The sequence below is a fragment of the Patagioenas fasciata genome, chromosome 8 (assembly GCF_037038585.1).
Source record: "Patagioenas fasciata isolate bPatFas1 chromosome 8, bPatFas1.hap1, whole genome shotgun sequence".
Classification (NCBI taxonomy): domain Eukaryota; kingdom Metazoa; phylum Chordata; class Aves; order Columbiformes; family Columbidae; genus Patagioenas; species Patagioenas fasciata.
Genome location: NC_092527.1, coordinates 33,200,554 through 33,221,512, shown reverse-complemented (window position 1 = coordinate 33,221,512; position 20,959 = coordinate 33,200,554). Strand labels below are relative to the sequence as shown.

Here is a 20,959-nt window from a genome sequence, read left to right as displayed (position 1 = left end):
TAGATTCTCCTACCCAGCATTCCAAAACACCTCTGTTCTTTCCTTCATTTGGAAGTGGGCAAGATGACGATGGACAAAAGGAAAAACAACATAAGATACAAAACACACAATACCACTTTATTGAAGTTGAAATAAAATGTTTAAATATAGCAGCAGAAAATAAATGTATCATAGCAATTTCAGCATTTCCCCAAGTTTTACTAGATTACAATTTCCATACATGATAAGTAACATGAAATTTAGGGAATAGAGCTGGAGTTTTGGGGAAGATACTTCATGCTGTACAAATTTGGTGTATACTTGTGATTACAAGAACTGTTACTCCACTGACCAGTAAGATCTGACCCAGCCACAGAGATATTAAGGTACAGGGGTTTAGGAGGGAAAACTTCTTACTATACAGGAGGTCTGGCTGAAACTGCTCCCATAAAACTGAGGAGGTATTCAAATGATCTTCAGTGGTTTGGTTAATTAAACTTTAACCTCACTCTGGAGTTCCATTTTGACATCATCCCAGATTTATCAATATATAATCATGCAGCTGGTGATTAAGGCAACTGCTGGGAGCGAGGCCTTCAGACAACAGGTCTTTGCTGTTCCTTCAAACACAGATGGGTGAGCAGGCACAGGGCAACATCCCAGAGCTGCAGCTCTGAAGCAACATCTTACAGATCTCCAAGAAAGCAGCTGAACTTGTGGCAACTCCTGATCCTCTAGGCCAGTAAGTTTAGGACTGTATAAAGGTATTTATTTTATATTTGTTAATTTATACAGTCTTAAAATTACATTTGGCCCTCTGAAGGCAACTGCAAGGCTGACGCGGCCCCCAGTGAAAATGAGTTGGATACCCCTGCTCTAGGGCACACAATACCATTAGTCCCCAGAGCAAGAAGGGGTGGCATGATCCAGCAAGGTCACTTCGGTAAGGAAAAGCAAGCTTACCAAAGTGTAAGCAGCATTTACAGAAAAGCAGAAATCTGTCCAGAAATGTAAAAAGATAACACAGCATTGGTGTGATCTCACAACAAATAAAGAGATTAAAATAAATCTGGGCCAAGACTCAGTAGTCTCATTGCTTATGGAATCACTTATTTTTATTAGTACAAGCTGAGGAAGAGACTGAGTAACAAAGGGCTTCAGTGCATAGACCACTTGCAGATTTCACAACACTGGCCAAGGTGGTTTACATGTTCATCACTGCCAGAAGTTACAATCCAACAGCAGAGACAACTGGAACAACACATTTTTCTCTCTTTGGGTAATAAAAAATGGGTTTAAGAGGCACAACGTAATGAGCCAGACCTGAAATGGAGAGAGTCAACTGCAGTACAGGGGTACAAGAGACAATTAAAGTGGGACTTTCTTCAGCTAAATCTGTCAGACACTGAAAATACAGTACCTTGATTGCCCAGTAGAAAATGCAGGTATTGAGTATCAGAAGAATGACAACACTCAAGTCTAAAACTATCATGACCCAGAGGCTACTGAGCTGCGAAAAGACCAAGTATCACCATTTGTGCAGATAAAAGTCTCTTTCAGATCAAGCAATTTGTACAAATTTTTGGTCAAATCACAAGACAGATGTTTCTCTGAAACACCAAGGCAATTAATAAAACACACCAGCCAATGATCTTCCTTCTTCAAAGACCTGCAGCAGCATCACAGAAAATCTATTTAAAAGCCATTTCTCTATTTAGAACACTCTTTAATTTTCCAAATGATGTCTGCCTCAACACAAGACGTTTCTTCCCAAGATGTTCTATTGTTCCTGCTGCTTATTGTTTCTGTAGTATCAGAGTCTCTTTGTTACATTTCTTGCTGAACTATTTATGCATTTGTGACAATAGGATTGTTTGTTGAGACATCATCCTCCCAGAACACAAGACAGCATCAAGTCCTGACAACAACAAACGCAGGAATGTTGCAAAAACAATTAACCAGTATTTCTCCATTTCAACTGAACACGAAGGTTACAGCAGGTCCATCTTGTGCAGCAGAAGGAAATAAACCAGTCACTAGACTCCTGGAGATCTCTCTGTATTACACAGAAGAAACACAAGCCCTTACGCTTTTTCATCCTGTTTCTTCCAGCGTGGAGGAAGAAGGCCATTAGCAATTTCTTTCAAATCACTGCTGCTGAAAACTGACACCTCACCTGCATCTCTCCTGACGTCCCCCTCCCACCTTACAATCCTCTTTTTGAGGCTCTCCCAGCCATCTCCAGAAGAACTAACTGGAACTTCTAGTGATGAAGAAGCAAAGATCTTGCAAATATTCCTATCAAGAAACAAGGGAAAAACGTGTATTTAAAAATATTTCTGATTAAAGTGTTGAGCATAGTCAGAGATTTATTTTTCCAGGTGGTCAAATGCCTCTATTAGCTAAAAGTACAACTTGTTTTTAAATTGTAAATGATTTTTTGCTAATGAAAGACAGAATAGTCCTGAAAACAGAGACAATGCACTCACAATGCAAGCCAGTCCAAATCATGTATGACCAGCCTCAAATCCTAAAATGGAAAAGCCACCTGTTAAGGAAAAACGAAAAAGGCACAAAAACCAAACCAAACCAAACCAAACAAACCAAACCAAAAACAACAATAACAACAAAGGACAAAAACAAACAAACAGAAAAAACCACAACAACAGCAACACAAAAAATTGCCTTCAGGCCATTTAGCCCAGTACCACTCTACTGGTCCTACAGGGAACATGCATTCTTTCTCCTCTTAGAGGATGCCAAATTCTAAAATAAACCTTCTAATGGCCACATAAAAGAATAATGATTTCAAAGCCTGCTGCTTCTAGCCTATATCACTGTTTAAGACAATACTCTTCAAACATCTCATATTTAAGCTCCAAAGTCTCCCTAAGTGAATAAGGAGAGGATTATGGAAATCCACTACTACTAAGCAGAATATTCTCCCTACTATTAAACAGACACTGATGACTTCCAAAATCTATACAATTAGGAAATTAAATCTCTACTCTTTTTCCAGAGATCACTACGGATTTTCAGAAGAGGAGCCTGTAGTGTATTTCTGGTGTCTCTCTGTTCCTACAAGAGATTCTTACATCTAGTCTGTTTGAAAGTGAACAACCCTTCATGAGGCAGTGGGAAATACTGCCTTGATTAGGTGCTTTAAATCAGTGAAGAATTCACTTGCATCCTCTCAGTAAATTGTTCCAGTGGCCATTTACAGGTTAAATATAATTTCTGAGCAGACTAAATTATACCGGTTCTAAGTTTAAATCACAGGAATGCTTTGTATCGCTCCCTTCTTCATTTTCTAAGTCCCACATTACAAAACAGAAAAAGCTTTCTACCTCATAAGTACCTGCAGATTGTGACTGAATTATCCCCATGTCTCTTTTTTTAAGCTCAACAGCAAATAAGCTTGGTTAGGCCAATGAAAAGGCATAGTTTCCCATCCTTTAACCATGCCTGGGACTGGTCACTGAATCCCAATTTGTCAGAAGACTCTCTAACTTGTTAAGATTAGAATTGGACATATCCTTCCAGAAACCAAACACATTTTTACTCAGAATCCCCCTGTTTATTAATTTCAGATCTATTTTGGACCTCTGAATTAATGTTGCACTGAAATAGTATGTTTTAATTAAGCACCTACCTCAAATCCTGTTTAGAGTCACTACTTCACTTCATGATGCATTTCCCACTCTAAAAGCAGGATGTTATTCTCTGGTCCTGGATGCATATTTTTGCCTTTAGTCATATGGAAAAGTATACCATTAGTGTGCATTCATTCCTTCCTTATACGATATCCACTCCCATGGTTTAATTACCCTAAAGCTTTTGGAAACGTGCATAGGAAGCAGAAGCAGAAATATTTAATGACCTGGAAACAGACGAGGCATTAAGCTGAGCTCCATGAGGGACAGAAGAGAAATCCAGTAGTGTCAGTTTCCATCTGTCTCGTGTTAGGAGCCCTGCATTAGGACACTGATTTGTATGCACTGGAAGATTCAGCTGGACTCGTTAAAGATTATAATTTTCATCTTTCTATCCCTAACACTCTTACAGAAATTATTGTCTCTGCTGCAGGGATACGTCATGAATCAGACCATGAATGCCGCAGGCTACTGACAAACACATTAAAGTAAATGAACGCTGATTTCTTTGAATCTGCTCCTACATGTGAGTCACCACAGTCAATTACCCAAATCAAATGTTTTAAGAGAACACAGCAAAAATACAGATTCAGATTAAATCGTGCACAAATTCTGTCTATGCCACACGAAGAAGGCTTGATTTCTGTTACTGATGTTGTGGCACGACCACAATAAACACTGGTACAGGACACAACTCCCAGCTCTGACCCTGCTCTGCGGTCACCCCAACTTTGCATGGCCCCACAGCAGATCAGGAGGGAAGGGCTGATCCTTCCAGCTGAACGACAAAACAACATTCTGCTCGGTTATTCTTAAGACATTTCACTCCCTGCTCGGACAGACGTGCACCCGGGGCAGCGAGGTGAATCCCGACTCTGCTGCGTGAGAATCAAGAAAACACACTCGGGTGCCAGGACACGGAGACAGACCAGGCTCCAGTCACACCAGCCCCCGCCGCCGCCACAAGCGCCTGTTGCTGTGAAGCCGGCGGCTCTGGGAGCCGGGGAGGCTCCCACAGAGGAGCAGGACGAGCCCACGGTGCTGGGCGAGAGCAGCGGCGGGGGGAGCCCAGCACGCCGGGCGGCCACGGCCTCTCCGCGGCCCCCCCGCCGCAGGCGCCCGCCGCTCACCTCCTACCAGCTTGGGCACCTTCCCGATCCTGCCCGTAATCTCGGCCGTCAGCACCGCGAAGTCCTGCTCGTAGCTCTCGAAATCGGAGGACATGGCGGTGGCGCTGGGGGACAGGGAGTGAGAGGCAGCGGTCCCGCTGCGCTTCGCGGAGACCCCACGCTCAGCCGGTGCGCTCAGCCGGTGCGCACCGAACTGCTTCCGCGTTCTGCTACGCACTAAGGCATCCCCCTCGCCGACGGGCGCCTCGCCGCGGGTTCCGGCGGAACTCTGCGCTGCCGCTCAGGCGCTCTAACCAGCATGGCTCGGCTGCCGCTGCCGCCCCGCCACCCGCTGGCGGCCCGAGCTGCAGCCCCAGAGGCGGCCCGCTCATGCCCAGTGCCCCGGGACCCCGCGGTGTAACCCCGCAGTGTAACCCCGCTGCTCCAGCGGAGCGCAGCCAGAGGAACGAAGCTGCGGCGCCGCCTGCGGGACGCTGTTTCCCGGCAGGACCGTATTGCGAGCGGACGGGGGCGGTGTCTGACCCGCAGGCCCCGGCGGGCGGAGGCGAGCGCGGGCTCCGCTCCCCCTCCCATCCCGGCGGGGCGGGGCGGGGCCGAGGCCCGGCGGGCCCCGACACCTCCCCTTCCCTTTCCCCTTCCCTTTCCCCTTCCTCAGGGCGCTCCCTCTCTCTCGGCAGCCGGCGCGGTTCTGAGCCATGCGCGGCGGCGGGGCGGCGGCGGCGGGCGGGCGGCGGTAGCAGCGGCCATGGGCGGGCCGGGGGGTCTGCCCCGGGCGCGGCGGCTGTGCCACTGGGGGCCGCTGGTGGCCCTGGCCGTGGTGGCCGTGTGCTCCGCCACCGCCATGGCGGACGCCGCGCTGTGGTACTGGCCCCTGGACACGGCCGGGGGAAGCGTCAACTTCCTCATGCTCCTCAACTGGACCGTCATGATCCTCTACAACTACTTCAGCGCCATGTTTGTGGGCCCGGGGTACGTCCCGCTGGGGTGGACGCCGGTAAGCGCTGCCGTTCGATCGCCACCTCCCCGGGGCTGGGCGGGGGAGCGCGGGCCGCCCTGGTGCCGGGCCGCCTCTGAAAGGAGCGTGTGGAGATCAGATAAACAGCACAAATCGCGTATCTCTTGGTGCCACCTCTCTCCGCCTCCTCAGGCCGCTCCTTTCTCCTGAGCTTGTTTCGACATCTCCACTTTGTCCCGCTTTTCGGTGTTTCCAGTGTGCTGCAGGTTACCCCATCCCGTCCCAGCGCTGTCAGATCCGGGGCTGAACGGGAATCCGTCCTTGCTCGTTGTGTGTTACAGGTGCTGCTCAGTGCAACAAGCACTGTCAGCCAGAGTGAGAACTTTGTGGTTTTCTGCATGCTCATGCAGACGTTGTTGTATTGAAGACTTTGTTGGTAGTAATAAAGATTACAAGAACTTAATTTAGCAAATTTTAATTTATCTGAGACAGAAAACTGCATGTTTATCATGTGTTCAATACAGGGTTGTAAGCTAAGGTAGAAATTTGCATTTCATTGGCTTCAGTGATGTCTTGAAAGTGTAGTAGTAAATAACATAGGTTCAGTGTCTCAAGACAATCACCCACAGTTTGTGTTCCAGGGGCAGGATATATATATATTAGTAATAATCACATTTCTGCATGTGAAGTATTTCTCAGGACAGAATCTAGTGAGAGGAGCATCCTGATGTAGTCCTAGCAGGATTTGGCCAGTGTTTGATATCTGCCAGCCTCCCTGTCTCTCATCTGGCTGTACTTGGTGTGTGCATCTAAGAGAAAGAGTGGCAAATAAGAGTTAATTGAACATTAATGCTTACCAGGACCATATCTTTGTAGCAAGCTTAGGTTGGCTTATGGTATAAAATGAAGAAATAAGGTGTACAAGCTGGGGTTTATTTTTGTTTTATTTTTTAATTCTAAAGGCCTTATGCCATTTTTTACTCTCAAAACTTCTCTGTGAAACCCTGTGTGTACAGTCACTCTTCCTGATGGAAGAACTGTTTATTTCTTTTAGCAACCAGCACTTTGAACATCGGAAGATCGCCGTGTGGATAACCAGGAGATTATTTCATTTTTTTGTTGTTTTTTTTTCTCTCTCCTTGCTGCCTGCTGTTAAATAGGGTTGCGTTATGAAACACACCCTGTCAGAAGAAAGTAAAGATGCTTAGGTTAGGAAAGTCCCAACACACATGTTCCCAGTACAGTTATATAAACATCTAACATGTCTATTCCTCTGTTTAAAGGAAAAATCTCAGGATTGCATGTATCTCCAATACTGTAAAGTGTGTCAGTCTTATAAGGCACCACGTTCACACCACTGTCGAAAATGTAACAGGTACTGTTTTTCTTTAAATTTTTTCAGTCCGTATTAAAGCACCTTCAGATGTAATTATGAGCTATTAATATGACTTGTTCTTCCAAGTCTTGTTTTGTGAATGTTTAAAAGACCTCTATATGAACACTATACCTGTTTGAAGTATTTCCACTTTCTAGTTGTGTGATTTCGATATGGTTTTACTGTGTTCTATTATAGTTTAATAATTAAATCTGTTTTCAATATTTTCTTTTTAGCTTGAAATCAGTTTCTATTAAGAACTTCTTGACAGTGTTAACAAAACACTGGAGTACTCTTTCAGGGAAGTGAGCCTGTGTAACCACTTAAAAATCTTTCAATCTTTTCTGAGTCCAGACATTCACCTACTCAGGGAGTAGAAAAGCCTATTCTGTCATCTCTCCAAATGGGAGTTAAATGGTGATTTGAGTGAAAATTTTGGACTGTTCCTTACTCTTGACTAAAGGATTTTTTTGAGAGGAGTCTGCGTGTTAAGTGAACTAATAATCCTTTTCGTTCAACTTTAAAAGTTTGTGCCTTGCTATGTGCTAGTCTTCCAACAGACTTGTTCTGAGGTAAAGAATGCTTCTGTTTTAAATAGCTGCACTAGAATTTAGTGTAGCTTAAAAAAAGCAAGCCACTTCGGCTGTCTGCAGTCCAGGCTGTAGTTGCTTTTGTCTTGGGTTTGCTGGGCAGGTCTTCCTCTGAAGGACTATTAAAGAACATGGTAAAAGGAAACTGCAGCATACACATTCGTTTGTTATTCCTATAAACACAGGATGGGCAGTCTGTGCTTTTAGGAAGTAGAGGCTGAAACTGTAGAGCAGTGCTGTAACTTGGCCACATCATCCTGAGATTTAAAATTAGACTCTTTTCCTTGAGTGACAATCTTTACACGGAGGACTTAGTAGAAAATGTTGGCAGATCCTGATGATTCTCTTTGCAAAAAAACAAGTTATTTAAATAATTTATTTTTTGTCAAGTGAAACAGAAGAAACTGCAGCACATTCTCTGAATCATTTTGCTGATAAACTCTAAGAATTTTCTGCCCCCTCAGCTCTGGCCAGAGTAACTCATTCTGCATGAATTTCCAGCCTGTTGCAATGCAGTAGGTAACTTAAATCATCGCTGAAAGGCTTCTATGCTATGGCAAGTTTCAGTGCATGAATGGAATCATGACTTGTGGACCACCTGAGTGGGGTGAGGTTTCTAGCTAAGTTCTAGAAACTTCTTCAGGAACACTTGTGCTTACTGTTATATGTTCAAGAACTTGTACAGTGGCAGTTGAGCATATGCTGATAAAGAATCATTAATTTTTCAAAAGGGAGAAACTGAACTTTCCATTGGGAATAGACTAGCTTAAAAGATCAGTAGTGCCAAAACAATTAACTTTTCTTTTCAGAGGAGCTGAATATTTTTGCAATTCAGTCCTTTGTTTATCACTTTGGTTTGGTGCAGATGAATTGCAACATTATAATCAGTGAGTTTTATACCTGTTAAGTTAAATCAATGCAATTTGAGAAGTGGACAAATCTTTTATCAAGTATTTGTTTGCAGCTGCAAGTTACACCAAAATAACCCATTTTATTTTGAATACAAGAGTGTCTCTGGGTTGTTTACACTTATTGAATAATTTTGAAAAGGACTTAGAGTGGTATAAGGTCAATAGACAGCAATTCATGAAGCTGTGTATCTTTATATGTTCTTTCTGCACGTAGTTCACAAGGGATTTGATATTCCCTCTATTTTCCTGGTGTGCTTATTTAAAAAAAAAAATGGCAATAATATTAGTGCTTAATCCTTGTGTTGATAGTTCTACTGTGTCCCATACTAGGCTGCTGTCTCCTGGCTCTGGAATATGATGTTTATAGGCAACTAGCAAGTTCCAGTGAAGAGGAGGAGGGATAATTAGGGAGGGCAGGATTTGGGAGCATTTTTATTTTGCTTTCTTTCACTCTACAACATGGGATATCATTCTGAATAGCAACAAAAAAAGAAACTGCTGTATTGATCTGTTGGAAATTGGTGGGTTTAAATGAATGGATGGAGGCTGAGTAGTAGAAAGGTAGACGTCCTTTGAGCTTTTTGAAAAACGTCATATATGTCCTTCATACTAATCAATATTTTTTATTCACAGATGTGTCCTGAAGATGGATCACCACTGTCCTTGGATCAACAATTGCTGTGGATACCAGAATCATGCATCTTTCACTCTCTTTCTCCTCTTAGCTCCGCTGGGATGCATTCACGCTTCTTTCATATTTGTCATGACTATGTACACTCAGCTTTACAACAGAGTAAGAAAACATAATTGAATGCTTAAAATATTATTTAAGTCAGATAGTAATTTATCTCTGAAGTATGAGAGAATTTGGTTTCCTGAGAAGAAATGTGCAATTCCTTGTTATTCTTTCAACGTGTGTTCTCAGTTCTGCTCTCTGCCTGTGAGAAGTATGTTCAATAATTGGAAGAGGATTCAGAGAAAGTTCCTTCTATTTTCTTTCCATTTTTTTTTCCTATTGCTTGTCATAATCATTGGGAGTTTCCTAGAGCTGTTTCTGAGTAGCACTTTATATAGAGACAGGCTGTGTTTTGGCTGGCACAGAAACTGCTATTTATTTCCAACACACAAGTTAAATGCAATTTATTTTCTTTTGCGTGCCACTTTTTTAGAATTGGATCCAGTTCTTCTAGGGGAAAAAAAAAGTACATTATTTTTGGAAGTAAATTATGTTGGATTTGTTTTTAAATGGAAAAAATTCACTGCAGCAACAACGAGCAAAGCTTGTTCTGAAATACATCCCTTATCTCAGATCCGTGGTTGAGATTATGAACTTTGATTTCAGCCTTTGTGGTTGCAGTGAAGAGCTTGGAAACATCATCTGAATGTAACAGTTGAAGGCTGCGTGTTGTCTTTGCAGAGCAGCGATATTGAGAGCTGCTATCTGCTAAAGCTTTCAGAGGAAAACCTGCAGTGTTTCTATTGAAAATGGGTACTGTGCCACGCAAATATTTTCTGTCTGAAACTGGTGAATACATTTTTTGTTAATGTGCCAGAGTCCAGGGGTTTTTTTGCTGATGTTGGGCCTAACCTGTAGAGCTTGCAAGATGGTGATTTTGGTTTAGCTTTCCATGTAGAGAAGGCCTACATCTAGCAAAGAATTTGTTTCTGAAGAGGAAAAGTCTTTTGAATACATGGCTTTGGGGTTGTTTTGTTTTTAATTACTGCACTTGCATTATAAACCTCTCAGATGTTACCTTCAGAGCCAGATTTCTTATTGGCAATTTGTTTTGTTTCAGCAGTCAGAATGTTCTAGAGCTAAATGATATTTTCCCTTTGCAGATATCTTTTGGGTGGAGTTCTGTAAAGATTGACATGAGTGCAGCCAAAAGAGACCCTCGACCCATTATTCCCTTTGGACTGTCTGCATTTGCTGCATCTTTATTTGCCTTAGGACTGGCACTAGGAACAACTATTGCTGTTGGTATGCTGTTTATTATCCAGGTAAGTTTATGGCTTCTGTTACAGAGAAGTTAAAAGCTGGACGTTTTGCCTGGTTGTGGAGCAGAAACAGAATTCAGAATTGAGACAGGAGCAGCTGTTTGGAGCTTGTGTTGCTGTGTAACTTTTCAGGGTTTTCTATTGCTTTCTCCCACTTCCTCTGTTGTTACCTCATTTTCTTAAATTATTTTTCATGAGAGAACTCAGAGGTGAAAATCTGATGAACTAAGAAAACATGAGATGGGCTTTGTAAACTCTCTAGAAAAGGCAAAATAGTTGGTATTTCAGGAGTACATGCCCCTGTCTCTTAAAATAGGTATAAACATGCCTGATACATTACTGCAAATATTTGAGATGTTTGGAAGGAAACAAGAATACACTTGCAAGCATAAACTGAAATACTGTGTGATACTGTCTAAGTGTGTGGTTCTAGAGGAGAGCATTAGCATGTAACTGTGCTGAATCTTAATTTTGAATGTTTTATATGTTACCATTAAGCCTATAAAAGTTATTTTGTTCTTTAAGGAAAATACAGTTTAATGAAGTATTTTTTGCCCAGCCGATGTATTTCTGGAGAAAATCAATGCTAATTTTACCTAACACTTTTATTTTAGATGAAAGTAATTTTGACAAATAAAACTTCAATCGAGTCCTGGATTGAAGAAAAGGTAAACTTCCATTCCAGTATTCTTGTATTGTATTGCTACAAAGTTTATTTTTTACAATAATCAATTTTTTCTTTCACCTCTCTGGATTTAAACCAAAGGTGTCATTTCAATTCATGTAACACCTACAACCAGCTTTTCCCTTACTGTCTCTGAAATTCACTGAAATAAATGAGAAATCATTTAACTGTATAGATTTTTTTTTTTTTGTTCGGGGGGAATTGGTGAGAACATAGAACAATATTTGGTTTTAAGAGACTTTGCTTATCTACCTGGAATACGTGGGTGTTTTTGTCTGAAACTTGAGTTGTCTTCGCCTCTCATTACACCTGCCTGTGTCGTTAATTGTCCACCTCCCTTACCCATTCTAGGTAGTATGTTTTGGCTCATGATTTTTCCTCATTTCCTAATTCCCTCGTTAATCTTGGGAAGATTTTCCTTGGTTTTGAAGAAGTACTAGAAAATAATATATCTAGTCTTCTCTCCTTTAAATTTGTTTTTAATTTCCATATCTTTATAGAGGTTTTCACAAGATTTTTCTAAAGAAATATAGCCAAGCAGCAGAAGGTAAGTTTAGGGGAATCAAAACTGACTCATGTTTGGAAACTAATTCAGTGCTACCAAGTTATTTTGTATAAATCCACAAACATTTAATTATTATCTTGTTGTCTTTCCGTTTATTCTGTGTCAAAATGAGCGAACACAAATGAAAGAAAACCCTGTTACAAGTAGAATTTGGAATAATCTGTTAAAATTTTTACTATAAAACACAGTCTGCTAATATGTCCCTTCTGAAAACTGAACACAGACTGTAACATGTAAGTGTTTAATAAAATGACATTATTGCAACAAAGAGAACAAACTCTCCTGTGGCTGCTCCACTAGATGTCATCGTTACTGAAAGAATGGAAAGTTCCTGACTGCAGGATATGGAAGATTCAGAGCGTGCCTGTTTATGCAATTCTTAGAGGTGGAATAGACACTACCAATGTTGACTTTTGCTCATGAGCGTTAATCAAAGAATCCTGAGCTGTGGAAGTCTTCATAACTGAGAAATAATCAGGCAGCAGTCTTTGAGAAAAGCCATACAATAAAATCAGAGCATGGGGTGGATTTAATCCATGTACCCAGTTTTCTCTGTTGTTAGAGAGCAAAGGGCAGGGGGACACTCAAACCAGGCACACTTCTAAATGCGATGATTGTTGTAAATAGTTCTAAAAACCTGACTTAGTATAGTGGGACTTTACTGCTCTTCCCTCAAAATGTTTGCATTTAGGTCTCACAGACCCCTACAGGGCTTATGATCTGGCATTAATGTTTGCTGCTCAACTACACTTTGTAGGTTAGGCTTTTATGTACCGTATTTCTTAATTATTTTTCAGGCCAAAGACAGAATCCAGTACTACCAAACAGGTGAGACCTTTATTTTTCCCTATGACATGGGAAGTAAATGGAAGAACTTCAAGCAAGTGTTTACATGGTCTGGGATTCCTGAGGGAGATGGTCTGGACTGGCCAGTAAGAGATGGCTGTCATCAATACAGTTTGACGGTAATTGCTCTTTGATGATATCTCAAGTTAATCCTCCCCACCATCCAATTACCCACTTTCCTTCACAGTAATATACCAGCTTTTAAAATAACTAAAATAGACTGACTAGTAATACATAGAGTTAAGAACAGAAGTTCTGCCAAATGTTTTCCCATTTTAGATAGACTAAAAAGTTATGCTTTTGTGAGGGCTTTTAAGTGCTAATGGTATTTCACAGAATCACAGAATCACAGAATGTTAGGGATTGGAAGGGACCTCAGAAGATCATCTAGTCCAATTGCCCTGCCAGAGCAGGAACACCTAGATGAGGTTAGACAGGAAGGCGTCCAGGCAGGTCTTGAATGTCTCCAGAGAAGGAGACTCCACAACTTCCCTGGGCAGCCTGTTCCAGTGTTCTGTCAACCTCACTGAGAAAAAGTTTCTTCTCAAATTTAAGTGGAACCTCTTGTGTTCCAGTTTGTACCCATTACCCCGTGTCCTATCACTGGTCGTCACCGAGAAGAGGCTGGCTCCATCCTCATGGCACTCACCCTTTATAGATCTATAAACATTAATGAGGTTACCCCTCAGCCTCCTCTTCTCCAAGCTAAAGAGACCCAGCTCCCTCAGCCTTTCCTCATAAGGGAGGTGCTCCACTCCCTTCCATCACCTTTGTTGCCCTGCGCTGGACTCTCTCCAGCAGTTCCCTGTCCTTCTTGAACTGAGGGGCTCAGAACTGGACACAATATTCCAGATGCGGTCCCGCCAGGGCAGAGTAGAGGGGAAGGAGAACCTCTCTCGACCTACTAACCACCCCCCTTCTAATACACCCCAGGATGCCATTGGCCTTCCTGGCCACAAGGGCACAGTGCTGGCTCATGGTCATCCTGCTGTCCACCAGGACCCCCAGGTCCCTGTCCCCTACATTGCTCTCTAATACGTCGTTCCCCAACTTATACTGGAACCTGGAGTTGTTCCTGCCCAGATGCAAGACTCTACACTTGCCCTTGTTATTTCTTGTGTTTGTTGAATGGTTTTAATACCTGACTTCATTTTGTGTTGAATACACAAATCCTCTTAAACTAAACATTGCCTAAATTTCTGTTTATAATCATTTATAGATAGAGCAACTGAAACAGAAAGCAGACAAGCGAATAAGAAGTGTAAGTATTTGTGAAGTTTGGTCTGAAATGACTTTGAAATATCTGTATAAATAAATGTAAGTAATTGCTGACACTATTTCTTTTATTGATTTTAAACACAGCAATTAAGTAAAGACTTTATGTTTTCACACACACAGTGTACTGCAACCTGTGCTTAATTGAACTTAGCATTTAGCTTTCTTTGTATTTGCTCCTTAGTTTCCAAATAGTAAAAAAGGAGGTAATAAAGATAACTGCACTTCATTGTTAAGCAGTTAATTTAAAATTTAGAGTCCCTTTGACAGCCTTTGGCATTATGCTCAAATCTAATGGTATCCTTGAATTGATCTTTTTTGGTATAAAACTGTCAGCAAGGCTGTAACTCCTTTTACAATAATATATTGCTGTGTTCTGTTCAAATTTATAGGTGCGGTATCGAGCAGTAGAAGATTACAGTGGTGTCTGCTGCCCGGTGACTAAAGGCGTTAAAACATTCTTCACAACACCATGCACTGAAGAACCTAGAATTGCACTGAGTAAAGGGGATCTGATTTTAGCCACAAGAGGCTTAAAGTTAGTGGCTCCACACCTTTATGTTTGGTTAAAAGAAATATTGAGATGAGTTCTGACATCTAATTACCTGTTACACTTTCTTCCCCAGACACTGGATGTATGGTGAGAAGATTCTCGACTCAGCTGGTGATGGTATGAAGCAGTTATTTTCTCTTTTTCTTTTGAAAATTACAAATTGATTTTATAGCTGTCTAGAAATGTGGACAATATTACGTGTTCATTTTTAAAAATGTAGAATGACTGACCTTATTGCCATTAGTTCCTCTCCTCTAAAACCACCCCTGTAGTTTTTATTCTGTATATCTGGTAGGTCTGCCAGTTTTTATAAATATTAAATGAATGTGTCAGACTGAAAGAACATTCATCTAGTAGTTCATCGAAGGTTGGATGGGAAGGGAGATGCTTCATATTCTAAGAAAAAAATTAGACTTCTGGACTCTAAAGAGGTTAAGGGTGATTTTTTTTTTTTTGATGTTTCAACAGTGATCTGTCTCAAACACATTCAGATTTCTGACCTTGACCTACACACACCACATACGGACAAGACCGGCAATTACTCTTTGTATACTTTAAAACCAAGGAGATGTATGTCTTTGGTTTGGGATCTAGTCCAAAAACCTTGACATGCAATTACATATCTAACTACTGCTGTCAAAGACATTAAGGGCACCTGCTAGTCTGCAAAGAGACAACATCACAGTCACCTGCATTGAAATGTTTACATTTTTTACTTTATCCCTTCTGTGTAGAAATGAGCTAAAATTTTAGGTGCCAGACTTTCCACTGAGGGTGTGTTGAATTCTGTTGTGTCTTCTAAGCAATTGTGAATTCATTGCATGTACATTCCTTGTTGGCAAACAAGAAGCAGGCAGCAGATTGGCTCACTAGATTGAAATCACAAGTTTGGAAGTGTCCTTGCTTTCCATGGGAGGTTTGAGGCCTTCGTGGACTAGAAGTGCTTTGGCAGTTCACTCCAATTAACTCTTTCAAACATCAAACCTAAACAAGTCATTGAATGAGCATGGTAATAGTTTGCATTGTGAAGATCAGCTGGAGGTATCTGTGCTCTATCAAATGACTTTTCTTAAATTGGATGAAATGTGGTCCAGGTAGGGAACTTGGTGTTAGAGGCTGGATTAGAATTCAAAACAACACTGGCTTCAAAAATAAGCGGAGGTTTGTTAAAAATGTATAGCAAAATGCTATAAATAGGCAGAAATAACAAGATGGAAAATTTAATGATTAAGTAGCAGTTCTTGTGAGGAAAGAGAATCAGCCGTAACCTTAAGATGAGTCAACACTTGCAAGAAGGAAAAAGCATATAGCTTCCCAGATGCATGAAGTGATCTTTCTATCATACTCAACATTGGCAGAGACTCAGCTGAAATACTGCCACAAGTAAAAGCACTTACTGCATCTCAAGAAAGAGGGAGATAACTGTGAAGGGTTGGGAGGAAAACCATGAGAATAATCAGAGTACTGAAAATGTGACTTGTAAGGGAAAGCTGAAAGAATTAGGCTGACTTACCCAGAGAGAACAAGGAAACAGGAGAAACCCAGGGTGTGTGCAAATAGTCATCAACTGCAACAAAGTCTGTTGCAGAGAAGGTTGTTGGCTGCTTCCCATGTCTCTGCTGTGCAGAAAGAGAAGTTGTGAACTTGAATTATAGACAGATTCAGATAGGGTATTAGGAAAGATTTTCTAATAGATGGGTAGAGTACCAGAAAACTTTGGAGAACCATGAAAACATTTTAGGCCATGGGAGAAACTCAGTGCATCCCCAGGCCATGACATTAACAATGACTTGGATGTCCTGCCTTGGAGAAGAAAATAAACTAGGTAACTTCTTGATGTCTCTTCCAGTCTGGTGTCTTTGCTCTGTAGTGGTTCATATTTTGTTCCAAGTTAACGCAACTTTTCATGTCTTAAGGTGGAATAAGAGAACGAGGCTGGTTCCCCAGGAAATGTGTGGAAAAATGCCAGTATGACTCAGAAATGGATCAACCAGTGGATGGAGAGAAGAAAAACAGATAGCCTTCTAATTTTTTAAATAAGAAATGGAATTTTTACTTCAGACCACAATCCTTTACTTGAAATTTTCAGTATATTACTTTCAACTTATGCAATATGTTAGGACAAGGTTTTTTCTTCCTCACAGATGAAAGGGTTGGATATGCCTGTGCCATGGTTTGCATACCATTTAAACAATAAATAATTGAAGAAGCCATTCAGTGGATTTGCCTTCAAGATGCATCTTTTTCATCCCACCAGGTTTTTTTTTTTCATTTTTGCTGTTTAAATTACATTCTGATGGTTCATGTTTTAGGTTTTTTCCTCAACTGCATCCAATTGTGATGCGTGCTGCCTCTCTTTTGTATTTTACATTCTCTGAAGCTGCCCCTGCAAAGTATAAAATAAACATATAATTCAAGATAAGATTTGTTACTTGTGACTTTTAATGATGTGAGTTGTCCACCTCAAATAAATTATACATTCATATTCATTTGTGCATGTATTTTTTTCTTAGACCTACAAAAACTTGTTTATAGGTATGGGAATGCAAACTGAATGGGAATTGAAGATTTCACTATTCTAAGTTGTTTTTCAAGGTTACAAAGACTTCAGCTCTTGCTTTAAGAAGAGCTGAAAGGGCGTAACTCCGCAGGATGTAGTTATTTTGGAAATTAACATGAAAACCTCTATACTGCATGGAATATTCTAGGTCTCAACTGCAATAATTTCTGTTCAGTGTCTGTAGAGTCTAGAACCAAACAAATATTACAAAAATAAGCTTGTCTTCCAGCTGAGGAGACTGGCAGCTAAGGACCTCTTGTTCTTGACTCTGAAATAACTAAATAGCTGCTAGCTATTTTAACAGGCAGCAATTAACAGTGCAATATGAACTGATCAATAGCACTAACAACCACGATTAATCATTAGCTAGTAAAAGGGGAGTTTATGTAAGCCATGGTCTGTTTATAGGGGACTGGATATCTTTTAGTTGTTGAAGAGCATCTTCAGCTGGATTTCAGCTTTCATTCTGAGTGGAAGTTTGTGCACAGATCACTGCACTGTGAACTGCAGCATGCACAGGAGCTCTGTGCCACAAGTGCTTTCATTTTGTTTCCATGTATCTGTAAACTTCAGTCTCACCTCTTCCCTTTCATAGCACAGGTAACCGGTGTTTCTGTTTACCATTGCAACACCTTCACTCAGCAGTGCTTGCCTACAAAGAATCAGCCAAAACAAAACGCAAACCTAAAGGCATTTAGAGATGCTGCAGCAAAGAAAATACAAGCTGTCTTTCCATTGCTGAAAACTATCAGAGCATGAAGTTTAACAACAAACCACCACTGAGGAACTCGGATTCTTTAATATTATTAGTAGATTTCCTTCTGTTCTACCAATCCATTCTACCTTTTTTTTTTTTCAATTCTCCATTCCCTACTCCCTGCTTTTTACTCGAGGAAGACCTTTGTTTACTAAGTAAAGGAGCAGGTATAGATTCAACATAGCTGTTTTGCAGCAATCCATAGGGGAATTCAGTTGATTTTAAGTCTAAATCCCTAGAGAAGCCAGGTCTGGCAGAAGCTAAAGACATGGCCTTTTCACACAGCAATTAGCTCTATTAAACTATCTCTTGCTTTTCCCTGAGGGAAGAATTGCTCTTTTTGTTTAAAATTTCAAGCTTTGCATCCTTTCCATCAAGTCTAGGCTTGCAATGCCAAACTAGCCTAGCTCAGGCTGTAGTATGGTGAACAGTAAAGGTAACTGCATACTGAGGTGGAACCCTGCCCTCCTCTTTAAAGGAAGACTTAGAAACAGGCTAATAAATAGCTGCCTACTTTAGCTTGGGCAGTTTTCGCACCAAAACAGAAACAGGATCTGCCATTAAAAGCAAACAGTACTGGCTGTGGTAAACAGACATCTCAGGCAGCCTGTTTAACCACCAAATCAATGAACATTTTGCTTTCTACTCACCTGCCCTAGCTTTGGCCTCCGAAGAGACTCTTCCTTTGCAGAGCGCAGGCACTGGCTGTGCCAAGTGTCTCAGTTCTTAATGAGAAAGGGGCTAGATAACTATTTACAACAGGCTGTGCAAAAGGCTAGCTTTGCTATTCTCACACCTGGTAACTTTGAGGCAATTACCAACAGTGAAAGTAATCAAGGATGAAAGAATTATCTCCTCCTCAACCGTCCTAACCAGGAGGCTTCATGTTTTACTCCAGATCTCTTAAGAGCTGGGTAAATAAAGCTCCTGCTAGAGTTTAAGCATCTCCCATATAGTTAGTTTTTCAAATGCAAAGGAGTAACCAGGTTATTTGGTTTTTACAATTGAGTTTCCTAGCTATAGCATTAGAGAATGATTCTAGATCTTTCTTGAGAGTGTTGATTGAAACAAGGACCAAATTAAAGCCAAATGATTAATTAAGAGTCAGTATTTCCCTCTGAACACTTTCTCTCAGGATAAGGACCAAAAGACACAAACCAGTAATTAAGCTGCAGGCACAGGCAGTTGTTCCATAGAAATAGAAAGAAAATATATTTAACAAATTGTATTTTGGTATACAAGTCTCATGAGATTTGGAGAGCCTAAATCAGGCAATCTAATTCTTATTGCAGTACATATGAGAGTCATTTCCAATTTGCTAAGTAAAAGGAAAATATATTACCAATCTTCATATTAAATATCTGCCTTATGCAAATCTTTGTTAGTCATGTTATTGCCTGTTATTCAGCATGTATGCACATCTATGCTGCAGCCCAAATGGGTCAATTTGTAATGGGTACCTACTAAATGAAAGCTTTTTAAAGCAATTAGAGAAGACTGGCTGTTGTTTTTATGTCCAATCCCTGCACCATAGGATAAAAAGCTGCAGCAATCCGAATTTCATTGCACCTATAGCCATCCTTACCACAGTGATTTGTTCACTGGGTATTACAGTGCTTGAGGCCTGCTGAGCTTTCTCTAGGTCTCCATATCTTGAAATAACATTTGCATCCTTTCAATGCAAGCATGCTTAAAGTGCTCCTGTTTTCACTTTAGATCTATGTTGTGAAAGCAGTCTCTGTGGCAGAATCAGCATCCAAGACCAGTTTCAGACCAGTTCATGCTTGAATTCTTTGTTTGGTTTATTGCTCAGATAGCACCATTACCTGCTTCAGTCTTTGTAAGAACTACTAGCAGATGCCACTGATGTGAAAATCTACAGCACTGTGGTTTGCCACTCTGAGAAGAGGCTTAATTGCCACTAAGAGTCAACCAAGCTCAGGGACTGAGATGTTTTCTCTTACAGCAGAGACTCTCTCTTTTGCATTAGAAGGTGACCTGTACACAGTTACTGTCTTCTGAAATGCAGCATAGAAGAGTAGGCATTCTCTACTCACTCCCCAAAGAAGAGATCTCTTCAAGCCAAATGAAGCACTGTGGTACCTGAACACAGCTATTTGAAGGGCCCACCAAAGTGCTGGGCTTCAACATCCAAACTCATCTCTGTAGGGAAGTTTCAGGTGATGATAAAATGAACAAAGTACTTTCCAGGTACTACAGATCTTGGTGGCACTAGACTTACTGTCCCTGACTGAATTGCTCATCAGAACTCACAACCAGTTTAACTATACATTTCTTCTTCCCTCTGGTTCCGCTACCCAGTCTCACCTGGGGGAAAAGATTAAACCCTCAGTAACTTTTAAGTCATGTTTCTTTAAGGGGGCGTGGGAAAAGATGAGCAGCATGATCACATGCACTTGCAGAGTCTTGGAAGCCTTTCTAGTCTCAGGTTGTGTCAAGCACAATAAGTGACAGAACAGTTATCTGAAAATGTCAAGACCTTTGGGCTCCACCCAGAAACAGAATTGGGTCTGTTGTTTTTATCTGTCAAAGCTAGAGATGCCTGACAGCAAGGTTGGGTCTTGCCTGACCAAATCTACTAGATGGTTTCATTTCGGAATCTCTTACCTGGAACATTAAATAGAGAGAACAGCCACTAGCAGTAAGAACCTGGCACAGACAAGGAGAATTGGCAGTGGAAAGCTCCACATACTACTCCCCCATGCTACATCCTTGTTAGCACTGCATTGCCTCTTGGACTGATGGAGCAGACTGCAACCAGGAGGAACTGCCAGCAGAGACAGTTTGCAATGATTGAAGACAGTTCTAAAGATAGAGCCAGTACTCGTCTTGCCTAAATAGTTTTATAATGAAACAGCTTTAACCTTAGAAAATGATACCTGATGCCTTATTTCATGTGATAGGCTGAGCTGGGAGAATGAATTTATCCTGAAGACTTTGGCACATATTGCCTTACTCCAATAAAAAAAGGCAAGTTGAATAGAGGAGCAGCATCTGGTCTGGCAGTTACTGCCTCATGGCTTGAGCTATGGCTGAGCATTGCCAGCATAGGAAACGAGTTGGCTTTCTGCAGCAGTTGTGTTCTAGCCACAGCTGCACATAACCA

At 41.2% G+C, this 20,959-nt stretch overlaps 2 protein-coding genes and 1 long non-coding RNA gene across 9 annotated transcripts in view; 1 reads left to right on the top strand and 2 right to left on the bottom strand.

Annotated features, from left to right (window-relative positions):
• Positions 1 to 5,113, bottom strand: part of VTI1A (vesicle transport through interaction with t-SNAREs 1A) — a 264,780-nt gene extending 259,667 nt beyond the window's left edge. Inside the window, exon 1 of one of the 5 annotated variants that reach the window (XM_071812147.1) lies at positions 4,763 to 5,113. In XM_071812147.1, the coding sequence (XP_071668248.1) occupies positions 4,763 to 4,856 (94 nt within the window). In that variant the 5' untranslated portion in view covers positions 4,857 to 5,113. The remainder of the gene's footprint in view (positions 1 to 4,762) is intronic. The other 4 variants (XM_065843230.2, XM_065843227.2, XM_065843231.2 and 1 more) reach the window with 4 other exon arrangements.
• On the bottom strand, positions 97 to 4,755 carry LOC139828571 (uncharacterized). Its single transcript, XR_011740338.1, has 2 exons — positions 2,469 to 4,755; positions 97 to 2,277 (listed from the first exon to the last, which is right to left on the bottom strand). It is a non-coding gene; the product is annotated as an uncharacterized lncRNA (long non-coding RNA).
• A 188-nt stretch (positions 5,114 to 5,301) lies between the features above and the next one.
• Positions 5,302 to 17,004, top strand: ZDHHC6 (zinc finger DHHC-type palmitoyltransferase 6). 3 transcript variants are annotated; one of them, XM_065843226.2, is made up of 10 exons: positions 5,302 to 5,756; positions 7,001 to 7,092; positions 9,227 to 9,386; positions 10,433 to 10,594; positions 11,206 to 11,259; positions 12,639 to 12,806; positions 13,907 to 13,948; positions 14,355 to 14,500; positions 14,589 to 14,632; positions 16,432 to 17,004. In XM_065843226.2, the coding sequence occupies exons 1-10, from the start codon at positions 5,508 to 5,510 to the stop codon at positions 16,533 to 16,535; spliced, it is 1,221 nt and encodes a 406-aa protein (XP_065699298.1). In that variant the 5' UTR covers positions 5,302 to 5,507; the 3' UTR covers positions 16,536 to 17,004. The 3 variants fall into 3 exon arrangements, with proteins under 3 accessions (XP_065699298.1, XP_071668246.1, XP_071668247.1); XM_071812145.1 differs by lacking the exon at positions 13,907 to 13,948 and having other exon boundaries at positions 5,434 to 5,756; XM_071812146.1 differs by lacking the exon at positions 11,206 to 11,259 and having other exon boundaries at positions 5,439 to 5,756.
• Positions 17,005 to 20,959: the final 3,955 nt, after the last annotated feature.

Bases quoted from the DNA above. Each gene is read 5' to 3' on its own strand.
- ZDHHC6 (XM_065843226.2), top strand. From the start codon at position 5,508: ATGGGCGGGCCGGGGGGTCTGCCCCGGGCGCGGCGGCTGTGCCACTGG. The intron at 12,807-13,906 runs GTAATTGCTCTT...AATCATTTATAG, and splicing joins GTCATCAATACAGTTTGACG to ATAGAGCAACTGAAACAGAA. The intron at 13,949-14,354 runs GTAAGTATTTGT...TCAAATTTATAG, and splicing joins CAGACAAGCGAATAAGAAGT to GTGCGGTATCGAGCAGTAGA.